Source organism: Pelodiscus sinensis, chromosome 7, assembly GCF_052426305.1.
Source record: "Pelodiscus sinensis isolate ZL-2025 chromosome 7, ASM5242630v1, whole genome shotgun sequence".
Classification (NCBI taxonomy): domain Eukaryota; kingdom Metazoa; phylum Chordata; order Testudines; family Trionychidae; genus Pelodiscus; species Pelodiscus sinensis.
In genome coordinates, this window is record NC_143058.1 from 30,437,257 (window position 1) to 30,463,745 (window position 26,489).

Genomic DNA, 26,489 nt, shown 5'->3' on the forward strand with positions numbered 1-26,489 from the left:
TGGGCGGGGCCTAAGGGATCAGGGGGCATGTCTTATGGGGCCACGGTCATGGCTAATGGGATCAGAGGGTGTGGGTATAGAGTCCCCATTTTTGGTTCAGAAACTATGGTTACCTTATTTAACTGGGACAACAGCATTACTCCCACGAGTCATGCTTTCCTTGCAAAATTTTAAGAAAATACAAATTCTTGAGTACCCTTGTCCCTTACGTATTTTATGTATGTTGAATAGGCCTAATGCTGAGGTCTTTACTTGGGTTGTATTCAGACAAACTTTATTTCTTCCATAGGAATCTTTGGAAGCTTGTCTGAGTTTAAAAGAAATAAGAACTTCAGGAGTTGACTCTATCCTGAATATATTTTATTTTGTATGTACGCACATGTAGGTATTTTGGAGGCAATAAGGTGCCCTCAGAATCTGTTCTTTAAATTTTGCATTTAAACCAGGACTAAAATCGCTGTATCTCAGGTTCTAATGACTTGATTTAGTCCCCAAATTTAACTCAATCCCTATTTGTGAGCCTGTATGTCTACAACTTTGAAACAACTTCAACAGTTCTTTTTCCTTTTTTAAAATAGTACATGGTGGGGAGGAAAATTTGCTTTTGAGTCAAGAACATACATTCTTTTTTCACCTGGAGCAAATATTTATGTCCCAGCTAAAGTGGATATGCTGATGGGCCTCAGTTATTTCAGTGCTTGCTGAAATTTCAGTGCTGCCATTTAAAAATATTTTCTAATCTTCCCCCTTTTGGGAGCATTCTTCTCTGCCTTTTGTAAAGTACAATTTCATTGTGTCTCAGGCAAGGGGATCCAGTTATAGAATCAGAGGGAATCAGGTAAATCCAGAGTCTTGCCAACATGAAAATGACATTCACAGCAATAGCACCCCTTTCTGTTCCTAAGTCCCTACCCCCTAAAAAACTCTACCATAAACAGAGTTTTGACCCCAGCAACAGAGAAGTGCTAGTGACTCCATGAAGTCCACTAGAGACTTTGCTTTTTAATTATTGTTATTATTAGTTTTACAGGAAGACACCCATCATAGTCATGGAGCGTATAAAACCCTAAGTTAGACAGGTGGGACTGAGAGAGCTGAATAACAATGCAGTATAAAAGGCCTAATTCACTATAGTAGTTGAGCATATACTTAATTTTAAGCACATAAGTAGTCCCACTGAAGCCAATTTATTAGGCATGTGCTTAAATACCTTGCTGTACCGGGGTCTTCATTCCCTTTGTACACATTAGTTGAACAGGTGTTTAGTTGTCCATGAAGGGTCTGTAGAAGTTGTATGAATGGCTTGTAAATCCTGAAAGCGCTGAGCAATGAGCTCCCTCGGCAGCTCTTCTTGGCAGTGGCACTGGATATGCATGAGTATGGACACTGAACTAGTCTCTCAGCCACTAAGGGTATGTCTACACTACCACCCTAGTTCGAACTAGGGTGGTTAATGTAGGCAACCGGAGTTGCAAATGAAGCCCGGGATTTGAATTTCCCGGGCTTCATTTGCATATTTCCGGGCGCCGCCATTTTTAAATGTCCGCTAGTTCAGACTCCGTGCCCACGGCTACACGCGGCACGAACTAGGTAGTTCGGATTAGGCTTCCTATTCCGAACTACCTCGTTCCACGAGGTGTACTGGTAGTTCGGAATAGGAAGCCTAATCCGAACTACCTAGTTCGTGCCGCGTGTAGCCGTGGGCACGGAGTCCGAACTAGCGGACATTTAAAAATGGCGGCGCCCGGCAATATGTAAATGAAGCCCGGGAAATTCAAATCCCAGGCTTCATTTGCAACTCCGGTTGCCTACATTAACCACCCTAGTTCGAACTAGGGTGGTAGTGTAGACATACCCTAAGGTCTTCAGGCTGGCTGGATGGCAGATGTGGGAATTTGTGTACCACACCTATGCCAAAATAGAGCTCTCCTGTGTCTAAAGATGACAACTCAGGACCTTTTACAAAGAGTAAATTCATTTAACATGTTGTTAGTAAATTCAATAAAAGTAGAGAAATAGTCGCACTGTACTGAAATGGTCTGTTAGTCAGTCTAGATGGGGATTAGATGAGAGTGGGGAACCTTGGCTATAATGTATAATCAGCTACAGTTTTCCATTCCCTTGAACTGGCTTTTTCCATGTGGATGCAGTGTGACAGATTTGGAAATATTGGGTCATACATCCAGACAGTAGACATCAGCACAAGTATAAAAACATAAAGTAGCCCAGCCACACATGACTCCCTTTCCTCTCTCCCCCCGAGTGTTTAACTGTAGAAACTATTATAAATTATAGGAGCAGCACATGGTGCGGTGTTCTCTTTTTTTCTTCTTCAAAAACAATTTTATAGGATTTCTTTAAAAAGAGGGGGGAAAGCAGTAAAAGGGAAACCATATGAGTTTAATTACTAGAATAAATATGCTATCAATGACATAATTTTTGACGTGCAGCAGAGAGGAAATCAAAACCAACAATCATCCGAATGTTCACATCAGCCTACCATTTGGTAACAAGAAATGAAAAGAAAGCAGTAAAAGAACAGGGCATAACCTCATCCACCCAAGTTTGGCTCAGTTCTAATTGAAGAACCTGAGCTACTGCCAATATATTCTGACTCTAGGAAAGAAAAAATACCACAGGGGCAGTATTAGAGTTTCTGCTAAATAAAGCAAGCACAACTCCCCGTGCATAGAATCCAAGTACAGAAATCCAAATGCTAAAGCTATCACCAATCTGTCACTTAAGTTTCTTTGAGGCAAATAATGTTTGGTAGAGGGAGCATATCAAAATCAAGGGCAAAATTCCATTCTCCAGTCTTCAGTGTGAATATTTTCTCTTCACTGCAGCTTTCTATTGCATATTCTGCACTTGTCCCTCACCCTGAATAGCCACTAAATTCAATGAAAGTTTTGGGAGAATAATGAGTACAAAATATTTCACTATGATCTACGGTGTGATGAGAAAGGAGGGGAGGCAGAGATATTGCTGTAAGTGGAAACCCTAAGTGCAGAGCAAGAACATGCAGAGGAATGCTGCAGTAAACCTACATACAAAACTAGTCCTTACAATTGGGTAGCTAACTGTCTTCCAGCAGAGAGGTAGACTAGGTAACTTTTCTGTTACTTTTTTGACTGGCTGTTAAAAGTTCTTTTTTTTTTCTAGTGGGGGCTCTCAGAACACACATCTATCGGTTCTGTTTAGCTGCCATTTCACCAAATACAATAAAGATATGTTTATACCTACAGCTGTTGTTTAATTGCCATTAATCTCTTCTGCTTCTTCAGAGGAGACAAATGTATAAGATTACAAATTCAGCTTCTTAATTGTACTCACTAATGTAAGGATTTGATTAGGCATCTGGCAAGGCAAATAAGTAATTAGGAGAGTGTGTCAGGAGATTCCTCAGACTGAGCAGATATCTTTTCAGGTAGTCTCTTGGTGAATATCGGATTTATATAATCTGCAAGCAGTAGGGACCTAGAGTAATCGCAAGAACTTCAAAATATTCTTACTCTCCAGATTCCATTCTTTCTGGCATTCCAGGCAACTTGAAATTCCCCATCCTGGCTTTGTTCTCCAAGTCATCTTTTATCAGCAAAAGAAGACTTGTTTCCGTCCATTACAGCTGACTCTCTCTCCTCCCCCCCCCCCCCCAAAAAAAACCCTATAGATATTTAAAAGAAGTTTGGAAATGAAGAAGATGATGCACTGGATTTTGAAGTCTTTTTCCTAACAATGGTATAATATAGATAACAGTAGCTTTGATGACTAACATTCAAAACATAAATCACTCGTTCTTTAGCACCATGAATCAGATGCGAGAAAATTATGGAAAAGATCTCTCTATGGCTATAAGTAACTCAGAACATTATGTTGCAGCTTCTTCTCCATTTTTTATATATGTACTTCAGTGAATAAAGGCAGCTGTCTTTAGCTTCCCAATTCACGTTCAAATGGAGGTTCCAAAGGGAAGTATTTAATCACATTGATTACCTCCTTGCCACAGTCATACATTGCTTTCAATTCCTGTTCAGAATAGATAATCTCTAGTTAGCATATAATCAGTTTATATTACACTTGGTAGCTTGAGTTCATTATTTGGGCAAATAGTGAATTTCCCACAATGAGAATAGAAAGAAAAAGTGCCTACGTGTTCCACATTGGCAGTTTCTTAGCAGTCACAAATGTTTACCTAAATAGGTTATATAATTCTATGCAATCAGTACAACTGGTGGGTAGATCTAATGAATTAACTCTGTAATATGTTAGTGTATATTGCCTGGCACCCTTTACAAATGGTACCTGCTTATTAAACCAACCAGCAATGCAATGTGGACTAGAAATAGGGACCATTAGGGACCAAAGCTATCTTTGTTGGGGGTTGCAGGTGGAAAAGAGTAAGAAAGACAGCTCCAGATTTAATGTACAAAACTTTCATTACAACAACTGAAACCATACAAAAGTTGCCCTGTTTCATAATAAACTTGAGACATGATCCTATAAAGTGGTGAGTGTCCTCAATTCTTGATAATGTTACCTGTCAGGATTAGGGATGTGAATGACTAGTCGACTATCCGGTAAGCAAATGCTTATTGGATAGTTGAGTCAACTAATCGCTTCCCCCCTGTCTTGCTGTCTCTATCAGAAAGAGGCAGCAAGGGGGGGGAGGGATGAGAAGCGGGTACTTCAAAGCAGCTGTGCCGTGTTGAGCCTCGGGCCAGACCCTGGGCTACATGCGGCATTGCCGCTTTGAAACATCGCATGCAGCCCCGAGGCCAGCTGGGGTATCACCAGGATGCATATGGTGTTTCAAAGTGACATCGCCACGTGGAGATTGGGATCAGCTGGGGACTTCCCTGCTGGTCCCGTGCTCCCCACAGCGCTTTTGCAGAAGTACCCTATCGACTAATCGAATAGTCAATGAAAATTGCATCGACTATTCAATTCGTCAATTACTCGAAATTTAACATCCCTAGTCAGGATCCAGGCTTTGAAACTCAGCATAGTATAGACCTGAATTTATGGACTAGGGGTTATGGCTCGCCACTGGACAATACCAAATCATTAAAATCTTTATTAAAATATATGAAAGAATAACAAATATTATGAAGCATAAAGTTATCAGAACATAATATAATTCTAGGACTCCCTCTGATATCAAGATAAAGAATTGCTTAGCCTAACATATTCACACCCCTTCCTGAAGACCTGATGTTAAGAGATGCAGGACCAGGTTCCCCTCTGAATGAAATTGAAGGCCCAAGCAAGTTGAGTGTTGAGTGGATAAGCTATGCTATAAAGCTAAGCAAATAGCTGATAGATGGTAGTAGATAAGCTCACAGCATGCTTTTTAGATGTACAGACAAGTTTTGGTTCTCAGCGGTTTGTGTAAACTTTTTATTTGCTTTCAATGAATGTGGGTTTGCAGAGCCTAAGTTTTGAGCTAAAAGGAACCCAAAATATAAATAGCTCATGTTCTTTAAAAATTGGATGCAGGTTTCTTCTAGCTCAAAAGCATGGATATTTTATAGGGCCTTGACACTGCTTGATTCTGGCCCTATCTACTATACCCATATTTTATTTTCTCACCCTAAGAAAACTTTGGGTACTCTTATTCTATTGGTTAGTACATTATGATGCTTATCACTACAGGTCCAATCTCTCTAGTCTGGTACCCGTGGGACTTGACTGGTGCTGAACCAGAGAATTTGCTGAACTACAAGAGATCAATATTGTCTAGCAGCATTACCAGCGCTTCCACTGCCTAGTGGGCTCTTAGAAGACATTTAGGTGTAAATTAGAGTTAAATAATAGCACAGAATACTGAGAGCCAGGACTGGTGGCTGTAAACAGACTTTATGGAACTGTGGGAAACTTGGTCACACCCATGACATGTGGACATCTGGCAAACTAAAATTATACCAGACCATGGATGTTGCCAGACTAGAGAGGTTCAACCTGTACACATTAATGAGGATTATTTCATTCCTGAAACTATTATTTTTGGTCTTTCCTGCAGCCTCTTTGCCCTGCTGTCTGTCCTGTGGTTACCAACCAGTTCTGGCACAGGATGAACTGGCTCAGCTCTAAATTCAGTTCCCCTACTTGGTTCCCCAAAGTCGAGGAGCCGTTGAGTAGGCATTTTATTTAGGACAAAAGTTGCTTATGCTAACTTATCCTACTAATGCTTTAGCTATTCATCCAGGATATAGGCTGTAGGTTTCATGCATTGCAGCTTAATACTATGGATAACCATGAATACTTATAATGAATACATACTATGCATATATGCTGAGTATAATAACAAATTAGTAGGAATCATGTATGGCACACAAGCAACTTAACCTCATGGGCTGAAATAGGTTTGCTAAGTGCTTATATCTTTTTAAGTCAACTTGAGTCCTGGTTTTATAAACCTGCATCCAATTTTGAATTAACTTGAGCTATTAAAGTTTGTAGTTCCTTTTAGTTCAAAACTTAGGATCTGCAAACTCATGTTAATTGAAAGCAAATAAAAAGTTTATACAAGCCCCTGAAAACCAAAACTGCACGGCTCTAATAATAACAGTTCAGCTTTCCATAGCCTGTCACTTGACACTCATTTCTCACTCAGGCTGCTATTTTTTACTCTTCTAATGGAATAACAGATGCAGCCATGGGAATTTCTGCAAGAACAAAGCACGATATGGTAACTCCCTAGTATAGAGAATTCAAAGAAGGAAGTTCTTGATGCAGTTTGCCATGACACAAAGCTGGCTTACTGATTTTATTTCATACATATTAATGAAAGACTCTATTTGTAAGTCTTTCCATTGGAAAGCATGTGGCAGTCCTACAAAACATATTTTTTTCCTCCCCTTCTAAAGGATTTTTCCTTTTCTAAAAATCTGCATATGATACTGGGAGGTTTGTGGAGTTTTCAGACAAAATGAACTACAGACTTCATTTAGACTCTGTGTACTCTGGAGGGCTTCTGTCCATGGTGCCCATTTAACTAGAGATCTGATCCTTTATTGTACCTCTCAAGATATGAGGAGGGGAAGAACTGAAGGAAGAGGATGGACAAGGCAGAATTAAGGCAGTTTTAAACCCAGACCTATAAGAACTAAGGATGCGAAAGGTTAACTGGTAAGCATTGCTGCTTACTGGTTTCAGTTAACCATTAACTAGTGGGGTCTGGAGCTGGGCCATGGTGGGCCTGCTCCAGTGTCTGAAGCAGCCTCTCTCTACAGTGGGCCCTGGGTGCCCTGCAGGCAGGGGCTGCTCTGAATGGATGGAGCAGTCCCTACCTGTGATGTGCCTGGGACTGCAGCGAATAGGGCCAGTCTGGAGCAGATCCTGCCTGTGGGAAGGGTGACTTTGCTCAGTAGGAGGGCCACCTCAGCCCTGCGGGGCTGGAGTTCCCACCCCATCCACGCCCCCTTTACTCGGTTAAACATAATGTTTAACTGGTTAACCAATTAAACTGGATTTTACATCCCTAATAAGAGTGGTCATACTGGGTCAGATCAAAGGTACATCTAGCTCAGTATCCTGTCTTCCAACAGTGGACAGTGCCAGTTGCTCCAGAGGGAGTGAACAGAACAGGTAATCAATCCCCTGTTGCCCCTTCCCAGCATCTGACAGACAGAGATTAGAGATACCGTTCCACCCCATCCTGGCTAATAGCCCATTGATGGACCTAACTCCATGAATTTATCTAGCTCTTTTTTTAACCCTCTTATAGTCTTGGACTTCACAACATCCTCTGCTAAGATGTTCCAAAGGCTGACTGTGCTTTGTGTGAAAAGAGGTGTTTCTTTTGATTTAAACCTGCTGCCTATTAATTTCATTTGGTGACCACTAGTTCTTGTGTTATGGGAAGAAGGAAATAACTCTTCTTTCTTCATTTTTTCCACACCAGTCATAATTTTATAGACCTCTATTCTGTCCTTCTTAGTCTTCTCTTTCTAAGATGAAAAGCCACTCATCTTAATCTCTCTTCATATGGAAGCCGTTCCAACCCCCTAATCATTTGTGTTGCTCTTTTCTGAACTTTTTCCAACGCCAATATATCTTTTTTTGAGATGAGGCGACCACATCTGCACGCAGTATTCAAGATGTGAGCATACCATGGATTTACATAGAGGCAGTAAGATATTCTCTGTCTTAGTCTCTATCCCTTTTTTATTGATTCCTAATATTCTGTTTGCTTTTTTACTGCTGCTGCACATTGAGTGGATGTTTTCAGAGAACTATCCACAGTGACTCCAAGATCTCTGTTTTGAATGGTAACAGTTAATTTAGCCCCCATCATATTCTACATATGGCACATTTTTTACATTATCCTCTGAGCACACTACACAGAGGATAATGCAAAAAACGGACTGCAAAAAATTAATGTACTATTTTGCCTCTGTATGCAACAACTGTACAGAAAAATGGAACTAAAAGCATAATACAGGTTGGACTTCCCTGGTCCAACACCCTCAGCACCTGACCGGTCCCAGACCAAGGAATTTTCTGGACCAGGGGAGGACTGGGGTGGGTGAGGAAGAGGCACCAGCCTCCCTGCTTGGCTTCTCTCCCCAGCCCCCAGGGGCTCTGCTTCTCAGCTTCCCTACCCCACAAGCTATAGAAACCTTGCTGGAGTTCCCAGCCCCACAAGCTGCGGCAGCCCCGCTGGAGTTCTTGGTGGCCCCACTGGCCTCATGGCAGCCCTGCCATCCAGCTACAGGCTCCACTGCCTTGCTCCCTCGTCAGCTTCACAGCCCTACCGGCTGCAGGCTCTGGTGCCTAGTAGCCTCTGTTACCCTGCTGTCCCTGCCAGCTGGCTCTACAACCTTTGCTACTGGGGGTCTCTAGTCATCTCTGTCCATTCTGAAAGAGAGAGAGAGAGAGAATTTAAATTACAGGCTAAACAGATTACATATGATTTTGCTTTGGCTAGCCACAGGATTATCATTAGACATCATTAGATATCACAGAAATGTATTTGTAATTCCATTCAGGCTGTGGTTAAAGATAGATGGACCTTAATTTTAAAAGTTGTGGTTATATATTGAAACTAGATTGACTAGTACCAAAGTCTGGATCACTTTTTTTTCATCTTTTTTTTAACGTTTCATCCAAACACTGTCTGTGGGCTAAATTGTGAAAAAAGCAAAGCCAAACGTGAAGATGCTTGCATGTCTTTGAGGAAGGCTTTTTGTTACAAATGATGGCAACTAGTAAACTGGCTATATTTTACCTATGGATTTATTTTTTCCCAAATGGAGCTACTCATTGTGTAATTAATATAAAAATTTCAGATATCTTAATGGCACTAATATTATTTAAATCACTGTCACTATCTTTTAATTAATTGTTAGACTCTCTTCCTACATTTGGAGATCTGAGTTTGATAGTTTGAAGAAAACAAATGTAATAAACTTTGTGCTCAAATAGCTAGTGTATTGCAAAGGCCCACATGGAGAATAAAAAGAGATCCATAAAAATGGCTAAAATCTGGGAGCTCAGCTCTAAACTTCTTGAACACTCTTCGGCTGTGTCTAGACTACATGCCTCCGTCAGCAGAGGCATGTAGATTAGACACATAGGCAAAGGCAAATGAAGCCGTGATTTAAATGATCGCGGCTTCATTTACATTTACATGGCTGCCGTGCTGAGCCGACAAACAGCTGATCAGCTGTTTGTCGGCTCGTGCGCTAGCCTGGACGCTCCCCTGCTGACATCAAAGCCCTTTGTCGACAGCCCCGTTATTCCTCGTAGAATGAGGTTTACCAGGGCTGCCGACAAAGGGCTTTGATGTCGACAGGGGGAACGTCCAGACTAGTGCGCGAGCCGACAAACAGCTGATCAGCCATGTAAATGTAAATGAAGCCGCGATCATTTAAATCGCGGCTTCATTTGCCTTTCTCAAAAAAACAAATCTACATGCCTCTGCCGACAGAGGCATGTAGTTTAGACGTACCCTTCATGCTTATGAAACTCGTGGGTGCAGACCCTAGAAACATTTGTGTGTTGTAGTATTCTTGTACTCTCAAACTATACTAATTGGCCCGGATATGTAAATTCAGCCATGCTAGGCAGCAATGAGAGTGGCCTGCTGTATGCACTCTGGCTAAACGCTAAGTTAAGAGGATGATATTACTGCCACAAAATTTGTTGTTGTACATCCACAGGAAGCAACACTCTCAGCAGCACTGGACATAGCAATACAGAATATAGTCACATGACCGTGTCATCATATGACCATGTCATCATATGACCATGAACAGTTGAGAGCAACATGACCATGTAGCACGGAAGAGTGTGCTACAACATGGATGGAGCAAATAACCCAGATTCCACAGAAGGTGGAATACGTGGTGTGCACAGAAAACACTGCTCCTCCAGATCACTGCCACAGTCCAGCTGCCAGATTAAGACACAAGAGTGAGTGCACAAAACTCAGTAAGTCTCAATGTCTTATGGACGTAGATATTGATGTGGCATCCACAGCTGATGTGCATATATACATCATTATAGAACTAACTGCTAGGAGCTGAGGTCAACAGCTACTTCCACTCTCGTAGTCTACCAGCTGACGTACAGTTCCACCTCCAAGAGGCTGTCTGTGCACATCTGACACAATCTGTATCTTGCAATATTATGCCTTGCCTCCATGTCTTTAGGATGTATTTGTGAATGGTAACATAGGCTGCTATGTGAAACTGAGTGGTCTCTTGTGTGTCTGTCTATAGTTAAAGCCCCTAATTTAGCGTCTATAGATGCTTTAATTTTAACTCTCTGGACTTGATTCTGCTCTCACTTATACTGGGGTAAATCAGTAGTAACCATTGAGGTCTGTAGGATTATGATAGTGTCTTAGGCCTTTTTTATGGATTTATTTTAATATTGGTTCAGCATGCACTATAGGAGTATTCCAGCGCCATTTCTCCTTTCTATCAGACAGCACCCACCGATCCCATATCACCTTGTGTGCAGAGTCCAGGTGTGTGGCTGCATGAGGAGAGCACACAGTGTTGCAGAACCTCTTTCATTCCTTTTACGCAGCAATCCGCAGAGCAATTAGACCCTCTGAATTTCAGGGACACAACTTGGCTGCTTCTAGACATTAATCTGAAGTGCGTATCTAGATGATCATGCTGTTGGTAGTTCATTTCAAAAGATTGTCATAGTGATAATTACAATTTTTCATTATTTATTCGATTTCTAAATTCACTACACATTAGTGGAAGAGTGTAATTGTATGGTTCTTGTACATTGATCTTTTTTTTTCTCCTTATGCTTGGCTCTTCAGTTTGTTTTTGTTTACACGTCGTATCTCATGAAGAAATGAAATTTGTGTTTCAGAAATGGTCCATGAAAATGGCCCTTTAAAGAGTTTCCTTTTTATTTGTTCCTTTGACTCAATAGGATCTGGTCTTGAATGGTATCATCATTCAGGTGATACCATTGTGATGCAAATAATAGCTTTAAGGTCAAATTCTGTTTATGTATGTTTGGACTCATAGACATCTATGGAATTGCTCACAAGTTATAAAAAGAAGAATTTAGGCGAATAACTCTAGAACACGTGAAAAAAATGTGGCATCTTTCCTTTTAGGGATAGCTATTTCTCTCATTATATTTCCATGAAAGATCCAGTTATCTATCTATAGGTGAGTAACATCATTGGCAATGTCACTGATTGTATTGTGTGGAAAAGAAGGGACTGTCAGTTTACAGGCTTTGTACTGACTGGTTTTGCCTGGCTTGAAGTAGCACAGTGACTGTTGTTGGAATACCAAGATCCAGAGAGATGCCAAAATATCCAAGAACGAAGAATAGTTGCTGAAATAACACCGTCATTGTTTCACTCGCTTCTGCAGATAGGGCTGCTTTCTTACTTCCTGTTGTCACTTCAACAAATGCATAAAGGTACTTATATGAAACCAGGAATATTGGAGCAAAATGAGCTCTTATTTTCAAGCCTGCTTTCTTCTCTTATTCAAGTGCACTATCCTTCCTGAGCAGTCCCACAAAGGTTGGTGGGAATGGGATTGCCCTTATGCAAACCTAGCACAGTGTGGCATAAACAGAATATGACGTGAGGCTTATGGTGTGAAGAAGATGCTTTTTTTTTTTTTGTCTTGTGTTTATTGTCTAGCTGAATCTCGGATGCTTGTATATCTGATAAAACTAGGGATTTTGCATAATTTCATAAGTAGTGGAGACCTACAGGTGCTTCATTACTTTTAGTGCCTACAGCTTCTTTCTTTTAGTACTTTTGACTGAGTTGCTCTTTTACTTGCAGGTATAATACCTTGCCAAGCAGAAGAACGCTGAAAAATTCAAGATTAGTGAGTAAAAAAGATGATGTTCATGTCTGCATCATGTGTTTACGTGCCATAATGAATTACCAGGTACTTGCATTTCTAATTTTTGATCTTTTATTTTTTGGGGGTGGTTTAAAAAAACTAGGTTCAGTCATTTATAGAAGTAAAGCAGATGTAAAAGCTTACTTTCTTCCTTGTTACTGTGTAGTATATTTGCTATATTTATATTTAGTCCATTATAGGCCAAATTTGGTTCTCACTTACACGAGGGTAATTTTCCTTTACTCAGGCTATGTCTACACTGCCCTTTTTTTTTTTTAAAGGTATGCAAATTGTGAACCACAATTTGCGTATCTTTTTCCGCTTGTTTTTTCGGGAGAGGCTTTTTGGACATTGGCCATCTACACAGGGCCAAATGTTGAAAAAACCTCTTCTTTTGGAACATCCCTTATTCCTCATACAATGAGGAATAAAGGGATGCTGAAAGAACATGCCCGCTTTTTCGGAAACTGTTCTAGAAAAGCGGATGCGTTCCCTGGACGCGGCAGAGTTTTTCCAGGATACCTCCAGTATCCCACAACAACTCTGCAGTCTAGACATAGCCTCAAGTGAGAACTACGCTCCTGTTTCTGAGATCAAAATTCAGTCTAATATATAGACTTTATATGTGTGAAGTTTAATGGGGATTATAGAATGGTTATAATTTTATGCAAATGACAGATACCAGATTTTTACTCTGTGTGCTTATTTCAAAGCAGTAATAAAATTGCAAAAGAGTAAACTAGGTCAAAATTAATCTTCATTTCAGAATTTCTCTGGTCTTATCACAGTGATGTTGTGATCATATTGAACTTTCTAATAATTTCAGACATTCTGTATTTTCGACGTGACAGTTCCTGTTAACTGTTATGTTTGTTTCCCCAGAAAAGCTTCTAGCAAACATTATGAAGTATTGAAGTATTTTATGAAGTATTATGTTTAACTATTCATTTAGGCAGTGTTTACAAACCCTTAACATGGAAATATCAGAAACAACACAATTGTTACAACAGTGAGCTGTTGTTTACAAGTGACATACAGGAATGTAATAATCAGATCTCTGTTAACAGGCTGTTATGTATTATGGAGTGAGCACCATTCAAATAGCTATAACATTTTGTTTATAATTATTTTCTTAAAATTGAGTGAAATCTCTGTTTATACATAATTAACAGATCAGGCATGTCTATTAAAAGTTAACAAAAAAAATTCGACTGGTTTGGGATTTTTATGCAGTTAAATGTACTTGAGCATTGAATGCATGCTAACTAAATATCTAAGGGTATGTCTAGACTACATGGCTCTGTTGCCAGAGCCATATAGATTAGTTTACTGGACATACCCAAATGAAGCGGCGATTTAAATAATCACCACTTCATTTAAATTAAACTGGCTGCCGCGCTGAGCCAATCAGCTGTTTGTTGGCTCAGCCCGCTAGTCTGGATGCTCCGCGGTCGACATCAAAGGCATTTGTCGACCACCCCGTTATGCCTTGGAGGATGAGGTTTACCGAGGCGGTCAACAAATGCCTTTGATGTCAACCGCAGAGTGTCCAGACTAGTGCGCTGAGCCGACAAACAGCTGATCGGCTCAGCGCGGCAGCCATTTTAATTTAAATGAAGTGGTGATTATTTAAATCGCCACTTCATTTGGGTATGTCTAGTAAACTAATCTGCATGTAGTCTAGACATACCCTAAGTGTCTATTCGCTCTCTATTTTTCTGTGTACCTGATTGGTGCACTAATTTTTCCATCACCACAAACTCCCATGTTTTTGAAATTTTTTTTTTAAATGAAAGGCTATCAGTAGTTTAGCAACTACTACCAGAGGAGAGAGAAATTCTGTGTATCCTTGTGTGTGTATTCTGTGTATTCACTACCACCAGGAAGCCCCAGGGGAATTACCAACGGATCCTTTGGTAATAAATATACAATATTTTGTGGCATCTGGTTATGATGGCGTTCCAAAACTCTAATGACTGGACATGCCTGAAGAGTATTTCTGGCACCAGTGTGTAGGGTAAATTCTGCTCTTGGTTATACCCTAGCCAGAGGAGTTTGCCGAAGTACTGGAAATCAGTGGCTTTGCCTCTCATTTATACCCATGAAACTGAGAGCACAATTTAAGCGTATAGACCAGATCATTAACTGTTGTAAATCAGCATAGCTCCACATTACTCTAATGGGAAAAACATGGATAATGATCTATTGGAATAATAATTTAATTTTTTAAAATTCAGTTATTGTTGTATGCATATTTAAAACACCGAAACAGCGATTGGCTTAAAATATTGTAAACCTTGGTTATATAGATACATGGACATATGTGTATTAGAACAACTATACTATTCTGCATTGGACTGAAAACTTCTCTTTGAAGGGTAAATGACACACTTCATTGACCAAAAGATCCAAAATGAGCAGGGAGATTATTTAAAAAAAAAAAAAAAAAAAAAAAGGGGAGAGGAAAGGATGAGGAACTAGCATTGGTATTACAGAAGGTTATTGGAGTCTCTGTCAGCTGATTTACCGCCAAACCAAAGCACTTTCCACACTGAAAACAATTGGTATGTACAATATTAAATATAAATGTTGCTGACTGATACTGTAAACTTGACAAAGTTTTGTTTGGCATACGAAGCTATGGAGAGTTTCTAGAATTAGTCATAGATATGTAATTTACTGGTATTTTTGAAATAATTGCAGTCTCAAAACTGAAACACATTTTCCCTTCCCATTTCAGTATGGATTCAATATGGTCATGTCACATCCACATGCTGTTAATGAAATTGCACTAAGCCTGAACAATAAGAATCCCAGGTAAGATGTCAGGAATTTAGGATCAAGGTAAGGTACGGTACATACTGCACTTGATAGCTTTTAGAAACACTTTTCAAATTTCCCTCAGCACAAGTTCTTTGCACCAGAGATGGATCCAGGGGGTATTGGGCCTTGTCACTTCCCACCCATAACTGGTATGAATCCCTCTCCTTGAATTAGAGGACATGAATGATATCCCATTAAAAGAGCTCTTGCTTTGATCCGCCTCTGGTTTTTGTGTGTCTGGGCGAAAATGGCAATTAGAATTTTATTTAAAACTCATTCAGAATTATTGGGAAAGTGAACACTTTATTTTTGTCCAGCTCCTTTGCTATAACAATTTGAAAGCAAAATGGCATCTCCATCTCTGACCAAGCACCTAAACATGTGATTAATTCCTTATATATCATTGTGGTTTTAGTACCTGTCAGTAGTTGTTCTGGACAAGGTCATTCTAGTACCATTGCCTTAACTGTGCACTGTGTGAGTGTCATTATGTTACAGATGCTTGGAGTTTGTGGCACGCTTTTCTATCAGCAATGTTTTAGATGAATTATTTTTCTTCTTACAGATGAAAGGGAAATAGCTGTGTGTTAGCTTGGCTACAATCCTGCTTGCGCAGACTTATACACTAAAGGGAAAGCATGCTAAAACATTGTATAACTCAGTGTCATTAGGCACCTCTTGTAGCTATAAACATTGTAGCTATAAATAAAATAATTGTCATCAATGATTTTTCACAGCCCTGTGTAGAAAAGGCATATTACTTTTATGCTGAACCCTTAGTGGAAATACGCTGTATTATGGGGAAAATAGATGACCAATAATTGCGGTTCATGATGTGCTTGAATTCTGTAACGCGATACACCCCTTAAAGTGTACAGGCAGTCCCCGGGTTACGTACAAGATAGGGACTGTAGGTTTGTACTTGAGTTGAATTTGTACTTAAGTCGGAACTGGCGTCCAGATTCAGCCGCTGCTGAAACTGACCAGCGGCTGACTACAGGAAGCCCGAGGCAGAGTTTCTCTGCCCCGGGCTTCCTGGAATCAATCACTGATTAGTTTCAACAGCAGCTGAATCTGGACGCCTGGGACAGAGCAGCTGGGGCGCTGCCCGGTAGGTCCCCGCAGCGCCGCACCTCGGTGCTGCAGGGACCAACCCGGCAGCACCCCAGCTGCTCTACCCCAGGTGTCCCCAAGTCAGCTGCTGCTGAAACTGATCAGCGGCTGATTGCAGGAAGCCCGGGGCAGAAAAACTCTGCCTCGGGCTTCCTGTAGTCAGCCGCTGGTCAATTTCAGCAGCGGCTGACTTGGGGACGCCTGTAGCAGAGCAGCTGGGGTGCTGCTGGGTTGGTCCAGTAGCACCGCTCCTAGGCACTGCTGGACCAACCCAGCAGCACCCCAGCTGCTCTGCCCCAGGCGTCCTGATTCAGCCGCTGCTGAAACTGATCAGCAGCGGCTGAATCAGGACGCCTGGGGCAGAGCAGCTGGGGTGCTGCTGGGTTGGTCCAGTAGCGCCGAGGAGAAAAGCCTGCGAGAAAAGCCTGGTCTGCTGGGAGGAGGGGCACACTAGCTGCACCCCCCCCCCCCCCCAGCAGACCATGGAGACGCGGGTGGCGGGACTGCCCAGACGCACCGTGGTCCCGCCGCCCGGGTCCTCGGCAGCTTTGCTCCGCGTCTCCCTGGTCTGCTGGGGGGGGGGGGGCGGGCGGGACCGCGGTGCGTCTGGGCGGTCCTGCTGCCCGGGTCCTCCGCGGCTTTGCGCCGCGTCTCCCTGGTCTGCTCGGGGCCTCCCCCCCCCAGCAGACCAGGGAGACGCGGAGCAGCTTTTCTTGTCCTGGACGCGGGTGGCGGGACCACGGCGCGTCTGAGTGGTCCCGCTGCCCGCGTCCTCCGGGGCGAGAAAAGCCCCGTTCGTAAGTACGGATCCGACATAAGTCGGATCCGCGTATCTCGGGGACTGCCTGTATATAAAACCACTCACCTGCCTTTCAGATTATGGAAGGTTATTTTGATGTGTTGATGCATAATAGACATCAGTTTCCTTTAATTTCCAGAAATATAATTTGTACATGGTTTTGGTAAGTATTTTAAATCAGAAAAAAATTGCAGCGGTCCAAACTTTAAGTCTTATAGGATGCCAGGTATTCTGGATCTGAAGAATCTCGGAATGTTGCAGGAGATTCTCAGCACCTTGCAAAGTCAGGTTTTTGAAGCACTGAAAAAGTAAAGAGCTTCGGAGGGCAAATAATTGTATTTATTGTCATCACATCCATCTTGCAAATGAGATAGAAGCTGAATCATCACATTATTGTCATTAATTCTTGTGTTTTCTTTTTTAACAGAACAAAAGCCCTTGTCTTAGAACTGTTAGCAGCTGTTTGTCTTGTCAGAGGAGGGCACGAAATTATTTTATCTGCATTCGATAACTTTAAGGAGGTAGGTTATTCTGCTTCACCAGAGACAGATGTACATACGTTTAGCTTTGACATACTCCGTTGTAGCTTCCTGACTTATTTTAATTTCCTGAAGTCTGGAGAGTGACTGATGTTCCACAAACTACTTTGAGAGGCAACGACATAAACAGAAGGTTAGGACCTGATTCTGGTCTGATATCAGATCAACTCCATTCAAGTGCAGTAGAGTTTACCCTCATTCAGGCTGAAATTAGTCAGACCAGAATCAGTTGATGTTTTGATGAAGAGATAAATATCATACAGGCTTCCATTTCCCACATTCCACACCTAAATTTAAAGCGTTCCTTTTTATTATTTGACCCTTAATATACACGTAAAGATGAACCCATGTGTCATATTTGGGGTGCAGATTTGAATGTCTCCAGAGTTGCAGGAAGGAATTGGATTCAGATTCCAGTTTTGAGCCCATCTCTAAATATAACAAGATCGTCCATTCCTCTGCTTTTGAAACTCCTTTGAAGTCAAAGGAAATGTTGCTCAATATCAGGATTGTGGTAATTTCTGGTGAATCTGACTGTTTAGAATGAAAGCAAGAAATTCCCAAGAAATCTTAATGTTATCTCCAGTATGTTCGGTCTGTTTACACTCAGTTTACTTCAGGCTGTTCTTACCCACATTTATATTGGTTATCAAATATGAAATTCATTTTAATTAGATATAACAAAACACTGCAATCGATTCAGTATTACTAAATTACATTTTTCAGTTAGTGTAGAAATTCAAATCAAAGTAATGTGGACTAGGATATGAATCCCAAATGTTCTGGTTGATTTGGAGAATTCAAATAGCTGGTGTGTCTTAATACTGTGTAGTTTTTATCAGTGGTGTGTCTACAATAGAATTAAGAGGTGTGATTTCCTGCTTAATGAGACATACTTGTGTTAGCACTCACACAAACGTCAAAAATAGAGTAACCACAGTGGTGGAAGCGATGGGAGGGAATAGCAACCTCAAAGAGGTTGAGATGCTAAGGATCTACTTGGGTGGCTAGCCCTACCCCTCCCATGGCTTGTGCTGCTCCCACAAAAATATTTCTATTTTTAGCATGATCGCTTGATCAAAGCTAGCACAGGAATGTCTCCTCAAGCTGGCAATGACACTTTCTAGCCCCAGTGCAGATGTTCCCTAAAGCTCTGCAAACTGCTTTCCTTTTCATGTTAGTTGTTTCATGCTGTGACACTCAGTTAGATTGTTGGTGGGGTCTTTCAGATCATTGCCCCAGTTGTTGAAATCACTGTGTCTCCATGCAGTTTAGGATCTCTGTTACAGGTTCTCTGATGAAGCAAACACAGTTTTGTTTCTTAATTGCTCCCCCGCTTTATAGGCTCCTTTCCAAAGTTCTCTGAGTGCAAGACTGCTTTCACTATCCGTGGAATTTCACACATAGGGGGATTGCAAAATCACACCTTGGGTGGAATTCTGACCTCCTTCAAGTCAATGGCAAAATTCCCATTGACTAAAATAAAGCAAGGTTTTCTCCCAAGGGTTTTGCAGATATGTTTGGCTTCACTATTAGAAAGAAAATAGTTTATTCACCAAGTTTGATTTGCCCTATAATTGTTAGAATTTGATGAATAACAACTAGATTAGAAACGAATGTTGTGTATTTTGTTTTTGTTTATTTTTAAAATTAAGCACACCATAGATGTTGAGATGAAACATTTTCAGTTGTCCAACCCAGAAAGCAAGTGTGAGCTCAATCGGTTGGTTGTTCTGCAGTAACAAGCTAATAAGCATTCAACTAAATTCTAATGCAGAGGAAGAACTCCTCTGTTTCTGGGCTCTCCTACCCTTCCCTTGAAGCGCTGGCAGTGCAGCTTGAAAGGTTGCCATACAGCTACAAGCTGGCAACTCAGTAGCTTGCCATCCATGTTCCACCTCATAATGCCTTGCTCTTCTCTAACCATGTAAACAGAGGGAAGCACATTTATTTATGATGCTTCGTCTCTTTAGCCCGTTAACTCTGACCCTTTACATACTGCAGCAAAAATAAATGTCTGATTCACAGCAATCTCACTTGCAATTATTTCATCTCATTTTTTTCCCAATTTTAAGGTCATTGTAATGACATTTTAAGAAAAATAATATTAATGGATGACTCTCTTATCAGCTATTGTACCCTAAGGTGGGATTTTTAAAAGCACTCCAGGTTTGGCCAACTTTGCTCCCACTGAAGTCACTAGTAGTTTCACCTTTACTACCTTTATTGTGCCACCTGAGCACAAAATTCTGCTTTCCACAATACTGATGGAAGTTGGTTCAAAAAAATTGCTTTGCATTTTGGGAATTCTCCCAACTAGAATTCTCATGTAAAATTACACCTGTTATTATATAACTTTAGTGTGTAGTTGCTACATTGCTGTAATTATACATTCTGAGCATAATTTTGAAAGTGGTCTCCACCTTTTCTCTACTGCACCCTCCATCCTGCAAGAGCAAATAATTGTGAGCATGGTTTTGTACCTTGAACTCCATAGGAATGTATTTGAACTACATAGGAATTGTAATTCCACTATGTCATGTAGTTTGTGATATCAGTGCCATTATTTGTGCTTGTAGATAACAGTGGGTATAACCATGTGCCCGTAAATTGCAGTGACACAATGGAATATCGGTACATTGAAATCAAGCACTCTGTCCACAGACTGAAAAAGAATGGTGGTTCTGTTGTAGAGGCACAGAGCTGTGTATTAGAGTTTTAATCCAGCTCTTTCACTCATTGATTTGTGGTTTTGGGCATGTCACTTAATGTTTCTGATATAGTTTGCACCTTTGTAAAAGGAAATGAGTAAGATAAGTAAACATAATGAGGGTGTTGAGAGGCAGAAGTGTGTAATGTTTGTGAAGGACTTTAAATAGGAAAATGTAGCATCTTTATTCCAGTTTAAAATTCAGTATATAGAAGTGTTGCAGAAAGGAAGTAATTGTTAGGGATTAGAAAGTAGTTTGGCAAGTCATTAGATAATGCATATCACTTATCAAACCAGCTTGTGAACCTTCATGATCATGTCTCTATAGTCATTATGTGTCACAAATAAATCAAAAGTTACTTTTTACTGTCTCTGGCAATTCTTTTACTAGAACTTTTTGTTGCTGTTTTATGTTTCTATTGCAGCTAGTTTTGAAAGACTTTTATAGCCCAATCAGTTTGTAATGTTATTTATTTACTATACCATATTCTGTTTGATCGAGTTGTTCTGTAGTAATGGAGCTGTCTGCATGTTCTTACTAAGATATAATGCAAAGAGTGATTTTATGTCCATATATTCTATTTCTAACTATTTTTCAATTTGTCTGATTCTGATATTCATTTCTTGCTCTGTTTCCCAGTTTGTTCTGAGGCGAATTAGTTTGCAGTAATGATCTCAGGACTTTATACTCTTAATTTTTTTAGCCAGCCATATTCTCAAAGGGACAGCCGCTGCACGGTCCCGGGCTCCATGACTTTGAAATGCACAAGAGCCTCCGCTGGGGAAAGAAGGCGGGACTTCCTGCTGGGCCTGGGCTGTACGTGGAATTCCTCATTCCTCCTCCAGAAGGGGCTCTTGTACATTTCAAAGGAGGAATGCGGACGTGCCTATTGACTAGTCGACTAGTTGATGGAAGTTTGTGCTGGTTTCCACAGCATCATGGGAATTAGTCACATAGTGTATCTCTTTCTCCAAGCCAGGCAATTGACGATTAACAGTAGCAAGAGAGAAAAATTCACTTCAACAAAATACTGGAGACAGGGAGAGAATTATAGAACCATTGGGTTGGAGGAGATCTCACCACCTTTTCTCGCTCATGTTATGTTTCAGACAGTTGTACCTTTTTATTACATATAGCGATTTCCCATTAATCTGTTCTTAATGAGCTGGAAATGAACATGGCTGGGCACCTGCTCCTGATGAATCATCTTCATGCATCAAGGTCTCAGTGATGGCATCAACCTACCCCTCAGATTAGTGTTTGTTCATTCTCTGCAACATTACCATGGCACAGGACAGGGTGGTGTTTTTATGTCTTACAAAATATTTTTGAAAATACCTGTATTAGAGTAAATATCAGACAGTTACTAAATAAATAATTAATGGAGATTGCCTATCTCCTAGAACTGGAAGGGACCTTGAAGGGTCATTGAGTCCAGTCCCCTGCCTTCACAGCAGGACCAAGTACCATCCCTGACAAATATTTGCCCCAAATCCCTAAATGGCCTCCACAAGGATTGAACTCACAACCCTGGGTTTAGCAGGCCAATGTTCAAACCACTGAGCTATCCTCTCCCCCCCTCCCCCTGAAAAGGGGGGTGTCAGATTCTCCAGTTTATACCCACTGATATCTTCCCCAGGGAGAGGAGAATTTTCTGCAGGCAAGACCCAGCTGTTTTCTTTCCCTTTTGTACATACTACAGAGTGAGCCAGAGAATTTGGCCCTGAATACATGGAGTCTAAAGGATTCCCCGTGAGGTTATAAGTTTGACATTTTTATAGGTGCCATACTTAACGTTGTGTGGAGATTTACATTTATAGCATCATAGCAAACATTAACTACTTTGCTAAGGATCGATCTATCTATCTACTGTATATACCTGTAGCATATCTTGTACACAGATATGATATGATTATAAAGTGTGCATGTGTCTAAAGTTGCCAAAGAGTTAGAATTATTATAAAGTGCCACATCAGAGTGCAACATTTTAAATTCTTTGTAAACTAAATATATATGAATATAGATTAGAGCTGGACCCATAATACCCAATTTTAAGCTAATCTTATATGAAAAATTATTTTTGAACTTCTTAGAACTTTTCACATCATTTGTCCTTTAGAAAGAAGCATCTGCTTAGAGGATTGGACAGAACCAGGGTTCAAAAAATCAGAGTAGCTCAAACTGAGTCCTCAAAATCTTGACACCTCATTTCAGCTCTTGAGGCTTTGAGTTAGGAATTGCTCACTGCTATGAGCAGAACTAAGTTTCTTTGTTCAGTTCTTCATAGTTCTGTAATAACAAACCTTAAAGTGTATGTAGAACTACTTACTTTAAAACACTGTAGACATCCAGGGCCCTGATGCAAAGCGCTTTGGCATCAATAGGCCCAAGATCTGGCCTCAACTGATTAATTCTCATAGCATCCTTATTCATCCCCATTTTACAGCTGGGGCAGGTGAGCAGAATGGTTATATGACTTTTCCACCAAAGGAAGGAGAGGCGGGGGAAGGGAGGGAGAATGGCGGACTGGGATTATAACTCACAAGTTACAGATTCCTAGCAAGGAGGATCTATGCAAATCATTAGAATTTGTCTCTAGAGCTCAGTGTGAATAGTTACCTGTTTCACATGGTGGCTAGGCACATGATCCTTGTGCTAACTTGCTATCATACCTGTCTATTTCGGATAGCAGTGTACAATGTATAACTTTGGGCTTTTCTTTGTCTGGTTGTCTATAAGACAAGAAACTTTTACTTAGAGATTTCCTGTGCTATAAATGGCATGTGATTCCTTGCCTGAGTAAAAATCGGAGTCTGAGCCTCTATGGCCCTTTTCTGTCAAGCTGAAGCACCCCTAAAGCTGTCAGAGAATACCTTGTCATTACTTCTTAAAGACTCATGCTTCACATCTTTCTCTGATATATAAAGTCAATTTGAAAATAGGCTTAACATTTAAGAAGTACTTGACAGATTAAGGCCTGGAGAACATTATATATTTTTATAGTTTTCTACATTAGAGTCTCTCATTCCTGTGCCATTCCTCTACCAATAATCATTAGCTGCATCAGCTCAACTGCTGCATTCATCCTTGTCTGACAGTCGTCAGGGTTTTCCTTTGATGTAGGCAGGGTGCCATAAAAATGTGTTTGCGGTAGCAAAGGTCTCTCTCAAAAATAACGGCGAGGAATATTTTAAACGATTTTGGTGTCATTACTAGGATTTGTGTAGGGTGTTACATGCTCAGCTGTGCTTTAATTATGTCCTGCCCTGAGCTTATAAAACTAATGAACCAAATTAATCACATTCCTCATCTTATGCATCTTGCACTTATTGTTATATAAATATGGACACAGTGTAAAAATGGGAGTTAAGCTTCTTTTCTATTACAGTGGCTTTAGTACTGTCTAGACAGAATCCTGATGTCTGTTCACTATTTTGAGAAGACGAATACATAGGAGGGCTAATACTAAGTTATGTAACGTTGGTGGCTTAAGTGTCAACACGTCTTATTTGCTGATAGCCTGGATCAGTAACTCTATTTTCATATCAGGCAAGCAGGAAGGATGCTGATGGATGTTAAGTATCTGTTACAGAAAACAAATTCTTTATTCTTCACACAAATAGCACTTTTCAGCGGCGACTCGGTCTCAATACAATAGACATGTATGAATGAAACGTCCGAATACTCTTCTGAGGTAAATTAGTAAAACCAATATAGATGGGTGAAGTGAGGAGGAGGGAAGTTCAGTGATTTGGCTGCATTAGAGCCAAAAAAAGGATTCACAGAATATTCTGGCCAAGGTGGAATTTGCTGAAATATTCTGAATTAAACATTTTTGGTCAAAAAAGGCCTCTTTTAGAAATGAAGTATTTTTGTAGTGGAAAGGATTAGAGAATTTTTTCATTAACCAAAAACCTAATGTCCAGTCAATAAATAATTTCAATACCCATTTTTATTTTAAAGTGAGATTAAATATTATTAAAAATTTAACAAACATAATAAAAACAATTTTCTGACCTACAAAAAGAAAACAACTTCAACATTTTTTGCAATTATTTTCTCTAATGGAAATCCAAAATAATATATGTGATACCTGTAGAGTCTTTCACCCAAGGATTTCAAAGCACGTGGCAGGCTTTATAATGGTCAAATGCTTGCATTTTTACTGAGATTTTGGTTAAACTCCCCTTAAAGCATTTGACAGTCTGCCTAAGAAAAATTAAGTAAAACTGAATATGGGCCACAGGATTCCACCATAATTAAATAAGCCTCACAGAACAGATTGAGGAAAAGAAAGGTTAACTGATTTGAGCAAGTTAGAAATAGACTCCAATAGTTCTAGCTCCTTGTCTCCTTGAAGCTTGGGGGGAAGAGGCGCGTTGGAGGAGGGTTTTTTTGCATCTCATTTGTGTGGCCCCAACTGACTTTTCTTGGGTCAGTGACCCCTGACTCAAAACAGGTTCCCTGCCCTTCTCAGAAATAAAGACAATGCAGAAACTTTTTGTTTGACATAGTATTTTATTTGAAAATGACGCCTGGCCAACAAACCCCCAATTGGGGCCAAGCCCCCATCTGGCCACAGCATCATAACACTCTTGCACTCCCCTTTCCCCCAGACCCTACATCTGAGCCTATCATACACTGGAAGCACTTGCCTTGAGCCCCTCACATACCCCAATCCAAATTCCTGAACCCTCACATCCAGAAGTCTATGGCTTGCTTAGTACCCTAACCCTACATCTGACCCCAACACTGCCCGGCCTGGCACCCCCTCCCCGAGCCAGTGTTCCTTTATCCATCTCCTCCTGCATCCAGATTTCCTCCCAGAGCTTGCACCTCTTACCCCTTCCCACACCCAAATCCCTCATTCCCACCCCAGAGCCTACACATCCTGTCTCAACCCAGTGAGGTTACGGCTAGACTGCAGGAGTTTTTCAGGATTCCAGAGATATCCCAGAAAAACACTTCTGCATCGAGGGATGAGTTTGTTCTTCTGCTTCTTTTAGTGGAAGAGCAAACATGATCTTTTGGTCACCCCTATATTCCTCTTTTGGTCACCCTTATATTCCATGAGGAATAAGGGGGCTTCCAAAAGAAGGAATTTTTCTGACATTTGGTCCAGTCTAGACAGGCTAAATGTTGGAAAAATCTCTTCCTATAGAAGAATTGGGGGAAAAAAAGCATCAGTATAAGGGTTGGGGTTAGCAAGTGATGGAGAGGAGGAGAATAGAGGGGGTGGGGCTTCAAGGAAGGGGCAGGGTGGTAGATCTTGGCTTGTTCTGTCATTTAAAAAGTGATCTTGGGTGTAAAAAGGTTGGAGACCACTGACATAGGGGAAGCAGTGCTTCCCCTGGGTCTTAGTGTTCAACCGCTCCTCTGTTCCTATCCCTGCACTCACTCTTAAAGGGGAAATGCTGTTTTATTTTAATTTTTTTTTTTGGCTTAATAAGTCCTTTGAGTCTTTTTTTTTTTCTCCTAAATGAGTTTGGTCTCCCTACCCCCTCCCCTTTTTTTCTCCCCCTTCAACAGAATTTTTTCCCGCTGGTTTTTTTTTTTGGGGGGGGGGGGGGTGTTCAACCATCTGTCAACCCTATTCATGAGCCCTACACGGCCATATTTACCTGGGCCTCCGCGCTACAGGGGATCACAGCTCCCATTGGCTGCAGATTGCTGTTCCCGGCCAATGGGAGTTGTGATCACCTGTACCTATGGAGGTGCAGGTAAATATAGTGGCAGCGGCCCACCAGAGACTAACCCTGGTCAACCAGTGCAGTTTTATTGCCCACCCCTGGACTAAGGTAAATTGAAGTGGGGAGGGAGATCATATATGTTTGAAGAAACAGAAAATAATTTTGGGTAAGCACATGGTTTGCTGGTCATTTCAACAAGGGGATTGACTTTTCTGTCACACTCACGGGAGTAAATCAGGAGGAACTCCATTGAAGAATCAGAGAGGAACTGAGTCAGTGAGGGGAAGAATCAGGCCTCCTCTGTGATCTTAAATTAGTAAAAAAGGGAAATGATGAAAAGTCAGCAGATGACACTTGTAATTCCTGGCCATTTTTATCATCAGTTTAATTGATTTATACGTGTGTCATTCTGATTTAAATGTCTGACAAGTAAAAAGACTGGAAACCCCGTTGACTGTAGCCTGGTAATG

General features: G+C 40.9%; 1 protein-coding gene across 6 annotated transcripts in view; it reads left to right on the forward strand.

Moving 5' to 3' along the window:
- FMNL2 (formin like 2) overlaps positions 1 to 26,489 on the forward strand; it is a 283,706-nt gene that overhangs the window by 193,089 nt on the left and 64,128 nt on the right. For all 6 annotated transcript variants that reach the window (XM_006125649.5, XM_089779725.1, XM_006125648.5 and 3 more), the window contains exons 7-9: positions 12,281 to 12,389; positions 15,085 to 15,161; positions 17,507 to 17,600. In XM_006125649.5, coding sequence (XP_006125711.1) covers positions 12,281 to 12,389; positions 15,085 to 15,161; positions 17,507 to 17,600 — 280 coding nt within the window. The remainder of the gene's footprint in view (positions 1 to 12,280; positions 12,390 to 15,084; positions 15,162 to 17,506; positions 17,601 to 26,489) is intronic.